Source organism: Anolis sagrei, chromosome X, assembly GCF_037176765.1.
Source record: "Anolis sagrei isolate rAnoSag1 chromosome X, rAnoSag1.mat, whole genome shotgun sequence".
Classification (NCBI taxonomy): Eukaryota; Metazoa; Chordata; class Lepidosauria; order Squamata; family Dactyloidae; genus Anolis; species Anolis sagrei.
Window position 1 is genome coordinate 59,164,579 of NC_090034.1, and position 8,698 is coordinate 59,173,276.

Consider the following 8,698-nt stretch of genomic DNA (forward strand, 5'->3'; position numbering starts at 1 on the left):
CCACGCTCGCAAAGAGAAAGGGGCGGAGAAAGGGGCGGGGAGAGAGGCGCAGGCTCATGACGTCAGGGACTTGCTAGCAAGGTTTTCTCCAGCAGAAACCTAGTTTGCGACGGGCCTTAGATTCTATGATTCCTTTCAGCGCCTCCTTGCAATCCGTCAATCAATCAAAGCCGAAGAGCGGCAGGCAGCTAATGGGGGTCTCCGCTGGGCGGAGCATCACGGACTCAGCCAATTAGAGGGCGAGGGCCGGCTTCGAGGAAGAAGACGAAGGAGGAGTAGGCTGAGGGGGGGCTTCTTTTCCCCCTTTGGTTTGCGAGGCGGAAGAGCGGCGGTTGAAGCCGAGAGAGAGAGAAAAAAGGAGAAAGGTCTATAATCTATCTATCTTTTTCCCTTTGGGGAGTGGAGGGGGCGGGGCCTGCTGCCGTCATCCCGGAAGAAACAAACCCTCAATGGCCGCCAGGGCCCCCCACTCTCTCCCATGGTGCCTCGCGCCTCCCCCTCCTCCCAGGCCCCCTCCCTCCCCTCTTCCTCATTCTGAGCCCAGGAAGCCCCTCCCACCTGTGTCTCCCTGGCTTTTCTTGCCAGCCTTTCGGGGAGGGGGGAGTAGGAGTGGGCGGGGCGCATTCCTGGCCTTGTCATGATTGTCCAAGGCTTGTCAATACCTTGTCATGATTCTCTGCCTGGCTTTGATTCTGTATGGCATTCCAGCCTCTACTCCAAGGCCACAAAGAAGAGGCCTCCCTTTTCCTTCCACCCCTCCTTCCCCACTTTATCTGCATGCAGTCAAAGCACCCCGAGAGATGGCCATCCAGCCTCTGCATAATAATAATAATATTATATTAATATATAATATTATATAAATAATAATATTTGAGAACACAGAAATGCTGGACCACTCCAACAACCACCATGTCAGACTACACAGAGAAGCCATTGAAATCCACAAGCATGTGGACAATTTCAACAGAAAGGAAGAGACCATGAAAATGAACAAAATCTGGCTACCAGTATTAAACAACTCTAAAATTACAACAGCAAAACAGCAGAGAGGAAACAACCAGGCACAGATTAACACCTCTCAACAGAACATTTTCCCAGGCTCAGCCAGGCCTTCAAATGCTAATGAAGGTGGTCAGCTGAAACATTCACACCTAGCTCCAGCAGAGAAGAGCTCTTTGCCCCACCCCAGCCATTCCACAGATATATAAACCCATTTTCCTATTTCCAACAGACCTCACTACCTCTGAGGATGCTTGCCATAGATGCAGGCGAAACGTCAGGAGAAATGCCTCTAGAACATGGCCCTATAGCCCGAAAAAACCTACAAGAACCTAGTGATTCCAGCCATGAAAGCCTTCGACAATACAATAATAATAATAATAATCATCATCATCATCATCAATCTTGGGTTGGACGACACGGCATGGGCTATGTAGTCCAACCCCCTTTTCCTCTGCAGGAAAAGCACAATCAAAGCACCCCTGACAGATGGGCATCCAGCCTCTGCATAATAATAATAACAATCATCATCATCATCCTTGGGTTGGACGACATGGCATGGGCTACGTACTCCAACCCCCTTTTCCTCTGCAGGAAAAGCACAATCAAAGCACCCCTGACAGATGGGCATCCAGCCTCTGCATAATAATAATAACAATCATCATCATCATCCTTGGGTTGGACGACATGGCATGGGCTACGTACTCCAACCCCCTTTTCCTCTGCAGGAAAAGCACAATCAAAGCACCCCTGACAGATGGGCATCCAGCCTCTGCATAATAATAATAATCCTAGAGTTAAAAGACAGCATGGGCTATGTAGTCCAACCCCCTTCTACTCTGCAGGAAATGCACATTCATAGCACCCCCGACAGATGGCCACCCAGCTTCTTCATAATAATAATAATAATAACAACAATCCTTGAGTTGGAAGAGACTGCATAGGTTATGTAGTCCGTCCCCCTTTTCCTTTGCAGGAAAAGCACAATCAAAGAACCCCTGACAGATGGCCATCCAGCCTCTGCATAATAATAATATAGTTGAAAGATAGCATGGGCTTTCAACCCGCCAATCGAGCCTGTGAAGATGGCAGGGCCGAGAGCAGGGCCTCCCCAGAAGATCTTAAATTCCTAGAGGGTTCGTAAGGAGAGATACGTTTGGACAGGTAAGTAGGGCCAGAACATTTTAGGGCTTTATAGGCTAAAGCCAGCACTTTGAATTGTGCTCGGTAGCAGATTGGCAGCCAGTGGAGCTGGTGCAACAGAGGAGTTGTAGGCTTCCTGGGCAACAGAGGAGTTGTTGCCTGTCGGCCATCACCACCCCCGGCTCCTTCAAGGTCAATCTAGTCACTTCAAGGATCCCATCTGTCCATCTTGCCCTTGGTCGGCCCCTCTTACTTTTTCCTTCCATTTTCCTCAGCATAATTGTCTTCTTTAAGCTTTCCTGTCTCCTCATGATGTGGCCAAAGTACTTCATCTTGGCCTCTACTATCCTTCCCTCCAATGACCAGTCTAGCTTTATTTCCTGAAGTATGGACTGGTTGGATCTTCTCACGGTCCAAGGCACTCTCAGCACTTTGCTCCAGCACCACAGTTCAAAAGCATCTCTCTTCCTTTGCTCAGCCTTCCCTAAGGTCCAGCTCTCACATCCATAGGTTACTACTTTAACTATGCGGATCTTTGTTGCCAGTGTGATGTCTCTATTCTTCACTATTTTATCGAGATTGGACATTGCTCTCCTCCCAAGAAGTAAGCATCTCCAGGCTGCAGTCTGTGTTTGCAGTAATCTTTGCGCCTAGAAATACAAAGTCTGTCACTGCCTCCATGTTTTCTCCCTCTATTTCCCAGTTGTCAATCATTCATGTTGCCATAATCTTGTTTTTTAAAATATTTATCTGCAACCCAGCTTTTGCTCATTCTTCTTTCACCTTGATTAGAAGGCTCCTCAGCTTCTCCTCACTTTCAGCCATCAAAGTGGCGTCATCTGCATATCTAAGGTTGTTAATGTTTCTTCCAGCAATTTTCACCCCAGCCTTGCATTCGTCAAGCCCCGCACATCACATTATGTGTTCTGCATACAAGTTGAATAAGTCGGGTGAGAGTATACAACCCTGTCGTACGCCTTTCCCAATCTTGAAGCAGTCTGTTGTTCCGTGGTCAGTTCTGACTGTTGCTACTTGGTCCTTATACAGATTCCTCAGGAGAGAGACAAGGTGACTTGGTATTGCTATACCACCAAGAACTTGTCACAGTTTATTATGATCCACACAGTCAAAGGCTTTAGAATAGTCAATGAAGCAGAAATAGATGTTTTTCTAAAACTCCCTGCCTTTCTCCATTATCCAGCGGATATTGGCCATTTGGTCTCTCGTTCCTCTGCCTTTTCTAAACCCAGCTTGTACATCTGGCAACTCTCTCTCCATGTATTGCTGTATTGTTGGCTAACAAACAGAGAAAGGAGAATTACATTTTTACTCAGCATTCACACCACACGTACATGCATTCATCACCATGCATCCAAATATTACCAACGCACAGGTCCAGAACTTCCATAATGCCAAAACCTCTTCCCTAAGAACAATTCCAAGGACCAGAGAAAGATATGCCTTCTTTCAAATAAATGCCAAAGAGCTTTTTGAGAGTCTCCTTGATGCTTTGAGGCTCATCCCTATCATCTTGGGAGGTCTGCCTGTTCTTCAAGGCAGAAAAGCTTGGCCAGAAGAACAGCTGGCAACCTTCCCTGTCAACCCTCCCCAAGGGAAGCTCCAGGCTTGTTCCCTTCCAGAAGAGTCAGTTTTTGCCCCGGATTCCAGAGCCTTGTGTGTTGACGTGGTCGCCCAGGAGACAAGGGGGTTCCGAGCCTCATCAGGGTGAATGTTGGCACCGTCCACTGCTGCCTGGGCTTGGCTCTTGAGTTGTTCTTGTTGAGGGTCCCAGCTGCCCATGACTCCTCAGTGCCTCCCTCACAATGGCCCTCACTAGACAGGAAGTGGCCGCAGAAGCATACGAGAAGTTCGGCCTATCACTGAACATCGAGAAAACCAAAGTGCTGTTCCAGCAGTCACCAGCCCAGCCCTTTCCAATGCCAGAGATACAGCTTAATGGTGTAGCATTAGAAAATGTTGACCATTTCCGCTACCTTGGCAGCCACCTCTCCACCAAAGTCAACATCGACACCGAAATACAACACTGCCTGAGCTCTGCGAGTGCAGCATTTTTCCGAATGAAGCAGAGAGTGTTTGAAGACCGGGACATCCGTAGGGATACCCAGGTGCTTGTTTATAAAGCTACTAGCTGTACTCTGCCACATGTTGCTGTGGCCCTCAGATAAGAGAGGAATTCCAATTGAAGCAATAGACAGAAGGGACAGATGGAAGGGACATTGATAGATGGAACAGAAGGTAGATGGATAGAACATAGATAGGTTGGTAGGTAGTAGGTAGATAGATATGTAGATGGAGTGATTGATGGATTGAAGGATGGATGGACATACAGACAGACAAAGGGGGTTGGACTGGATGGCCTCTGGGACTCCCAACTGGTTGACCATCTGTCGGGAGGGCTTTGATGGTGTCTTCCTATACTGTAAAATGAGGTTGGACTGGATGGCCTTTGGGACCCCTTCCTATACCTCAAAGGGTTTCCCGCGCCCGTCCGTCCTTCCGTGCGTGGCATCCAAGGGCCCCTTCCCCGGCAATCCCCCTCCCTCTTCGGCCTCCCTCCTAGCCACTTGTTGCTGTGGCCTAGCTTGGTGATATGGAAAATATTTGAAAAGTAAACAACTAAATACTTTTTAAATTAAAATACTAACAGTAAAATATTTTAAAGTTAATTAAGTATTTTTAGATTTAAATTTTGTAAAGGTAAACAATTTAATATTTTAAAATTAAAACATTAAAGTTAAATCATTTAAAATTAAATAATTATTTTAAAAACAAATTATTAAGTGATTAAATATTTCATAATTAAACCAAATAAAATACATTAAAATAAAGTATTATGAAATGTAAATATTAAATATGTATAAATTATAATATTAAAATTAAAGGAATAATATTAAAATTAAACAATTTTATAATTTAAATTTGAAATATTAAAATAAAATAATGTAAATAATAATTTTTAAAATCAAAATATGTAAATGAAATATTTTAGAACTAAAGAATTACATATTTTATAATGAAAATATTAAAATGTTTAAATTAAACAAATATTTTAAACTTAAAATATCTAAATGAAGTATTCAAAAGTTAAATATTTTTAATGAAAATAATTAAATATTTTAAAATTAAATAAGTATTTTATAATTAATTTTGGGGTTTTGTGAGTGGAGGACATAGCTTGCTTGAGATAGTGTCTAGTGTCCAAATTTGATGGCAATTCCCCCAGTGGTTTTTAAGTTCTGTTAATATCACAAACGAACATTACATTTTTATTTATATAGATTTGAAAAACAACAGGATGAGTCCACAGCAGACACTCTGCTGGCTGTTGAATTGGATCACACGTCGGACACTTCCCAAGTGTCTAGGACTGTGTGATGTATTGGCAAATAATGCATGCAGATCCCAGTAAGGTAGCCTTCTGCAGCTGGAAGATGGTAATTTTGTCATGCCAAATGTCTTTAAGTGCAGGCCAAGATCTTTAGGCACTGTACCCATTATTATTATTATTATTATTATTATTATTATTATTATTATTATTATTTATTAGATACACAACAAGATTAGTACACAGCAAACAAGATCACTATACTGGCTGTTGTATTGGATCACAGCTAGCATAGCCTTCCCAAGTGTCTCAGAATATGTGATGTATCAGCAAGCAAGTAAAGTGGAAGATAAAAGGAAGAGGGGCCGACCAAGGGCAAGATGGATGGATGGCATCCTTGAAGTGACTGCACTGACCTTGAAGGAGCTGGGGGTGGTGACGGCTGACAGGGAGGTCTGGCGTGGGCCGGTCCATGAGGCCACAAAGAGTCGGAGACGACTGAACGAATGAATAACAACAGCAAGTAATCTGTGCAGATCCTAGTAGGGTGGCCTTTTGCAGCTGACAGGTGGTAATTTTGTCAGCTCCTATTGTTTTTAAGTGCAGGCTAAGGTCTTTAGGCACTGCACCCAGTATGCCAATGACCACTGGGACCACTTTGACTGGCTTGTGCCAGAGTCTTTACAGTTCAGTCTTTAAAACCTCATATCATGTCAGCTTTTCCAGTTGCTTCTCATCAATTCTGCTGTCACCTGGGATTGCAACATTGACAATCCACACTTGTCTTTTTCTACAACTGTCAGTTCAGGAGTCTTGTGTTCCAAAACCCTTTCAGTCTGAATTCGGAAGTCCCAGAATAGCTTGATGTGTTCATTTTCTGTAACTTTTTTTAGGTTTGTGATCTCACCAATTCTTTGTCGCAGGAAAATGGTATTTGTGGCACAAGTTCCAATTGATCTTCTGAGCAATTGTATTATGTCTTTGCTTGGAGTCCGTCTGCGCGATCTTCGTGCAGCAGCTGAGGATTCCAAGTGCAGAGTCTACACTTGGAATCCTGGCAGTCTACACTTGGGATCTGTCTTCGACTTTTCAATTCTGGCTTTGATGGCATTTGTTCTAATGGCTTGTTCTTGGGCTGCCAGAATCAGGCCCTCCTCCCTCCCTTCTTTTCTTCATCCCTTCTGAATCCATTCCTTATTGTTTTTAAATATATTATCACCTTTGCTGGTTTCTGTTGCTGGTTTCTGTGTATGTCCCTGAGATCCTTCATACCTCCATTTCTTGATATTTCCATTTTCAACAGGAGCAATGAAAGGAAAATAGGGTAATCGTGGAAATAAAGGAGGTTTACAGTTTCATGTTTAATTTTTGCTTCTTTTTTCTTCACCAGGAACATGAAGACCCTATGAAGTCACCTCTGGCACGATAGGAAAATATCAGTATCTAGTGGATATTTAGGAATTTGGAAACCAAACTGCAACTCACTTTTAATCAGAAAGAAAAAGGGAAGGCTCAAGTGTCCATACTGCAATTAATTATCTACATTAGTCAACATGGAGGCGAAACCCTATACATGTCTTGAGTGTGGAAAGAGCTTCACTCAGAGCGGAGGTCTACGAAGACATGAGAGGACTCACACTGGGGAGAAACCCTATAAATGCCTGCTGTGTGGACAGGGCTTCGCTCGGAATGGAACATTACATTCACATCTAAGGACTCACTCTGGGGAGAAACCATATTCTTGCCTGGAGTGTGGCCAGAGATTCACTCATAGTTCAGGTCTACATTCACATCTAAGAACACACACTGGGGAGAAACCCTATAAATGCCTGGAATGTGGACAGAGCTTCACTCAGAGTGGAACACTACATTCACATAAAAAAACGCACACTGGGGAGAAACCTTATAAATGCATGCAGTGTGGACAGAGCTTCACTCATAGTTCAGGTCTACGTAAACATCAAAGGACTCACAATGGGGAGAAACCCTATACATGTCCAGAATGTGGACAGAGCTTCACTCAGAGTGAAACTCTACGTTCACATCAAAAGACTCATAGTGGGGAGAAACCTTATAAATGCCTGGAATGTGGAGAGAGCTTTGCACAGAGTGGACATCTACATGCACATAAAAGGATTCACACAGGGGAGAAACCATATAAATGCCTGGAGTGTGGACGTAGCTTTGCTCAGAGTGGAAGTCTACGTTCACATCAAAGGACTCACACTGGGGAGAAACCCTATAAATGTCTGGAGTGTGGACACAGCTTCACTAATAGTTCAGGTCTACATAAACATCAAAGGACTCACACTGGGGAGAAACCCTATAAATGCCTGGAGTGTGGACAGAGCTTTGCTCAGAGTGGAAGCCTATTTTCACATCAAAGGACTCACACTGGGGAGAAACCCTATCAATGTCTGGAGTGCGGACTGAGCTTCAGTCATAGTTCTGATCTACATAAACATCAAAGGACTCACACTGGGGAGAAACCCTATCAGTGTCTGGAATGTGGACAGAGCTTCACTCAGAGTGGGACTCTGCGTTTACATGAAAGGACTCACAATGCGGAGAAACCCTATAAATGTCTGGAGTGTGGAAAGGGCTTCACTGGGAGTGGAAAGCTACTTTTACATCAAAGGATTCACACTGAATAGAACCCTTCCAATGCCTGGAGTGTGGACAAACCTTTGCTCAGAGCGTAAATCTACGTACACATCAAAGAACTCACACTGTGGAGAAGCCCTATAAATGTCTGGAGTGTGGACAGAGTTTCACTGAGAGTGGAAGTCTACGTTCACATCAAGGGACCCACACTGGAGAGAAACCATATAAATGTCTGGAGTGTGGACAGAACTTTACTCAGAGGGGAACTCTACTAACACATCAAAGGACTCACAGTGGGGAGAAACCCTATAAATGACTGGAGTGTGGACAGAGCTTTATTGAGAGTAGAAGTCTATGTCCACACTACAGGACGCACACTGGGGAGAAACCCTATATATGCCTGGAAGGAATTTGTTTCTTAAGAATTCTGCATGGTCATCTAGAAATAAATTTGAAAGATTACTAAAATATATGATAATTGCAACAAAAATCCTATGTTCTCAGAGATGGAAGGAAGAAGTTATCCCAACTCAAGTTAACTGACTGATGAAGGTCTGCAAACTAGCAGATATTAAGAAACTGGAGAAAAAAACTGACCATTTTCAA

General features: G+C 43.8%; 1 protein-coding gene across 1 annotated transcript; it reads left to right on the forward strand.

Moving 5' to 3' along the window:
* Positions 1–8,238, forward strand: LOC137094697 (zinc finger protein 135-like). The gene is made up of 2 exons (XM_067473563.1): positions 1–365; positions 6,879–8,238. The coding sequence occupies exon 2, from the start codon at positions 7,042–7,044 to the stop codon at positions 8,140–8,142; it is 1,101 nt and encodes a 366-aa protein (XP_067329664.1). The 5' UTR covers positions 1–365; positions 6,879–7,041; the 3' UTR covers positions 8,143–8,238.
* Positions 8,239–8,698: the final 460 nt, after the last annotated feature.

Excerpts from the sequence above, each read along its gene's own strand:
- LOC137094697 (XM_067473563.1), top strand. The coding sequence starts at position 7,042 with ATGGAGGCGAAACCCTATACATGTCTTGAGTGTGGAAAGAGCTTCACT.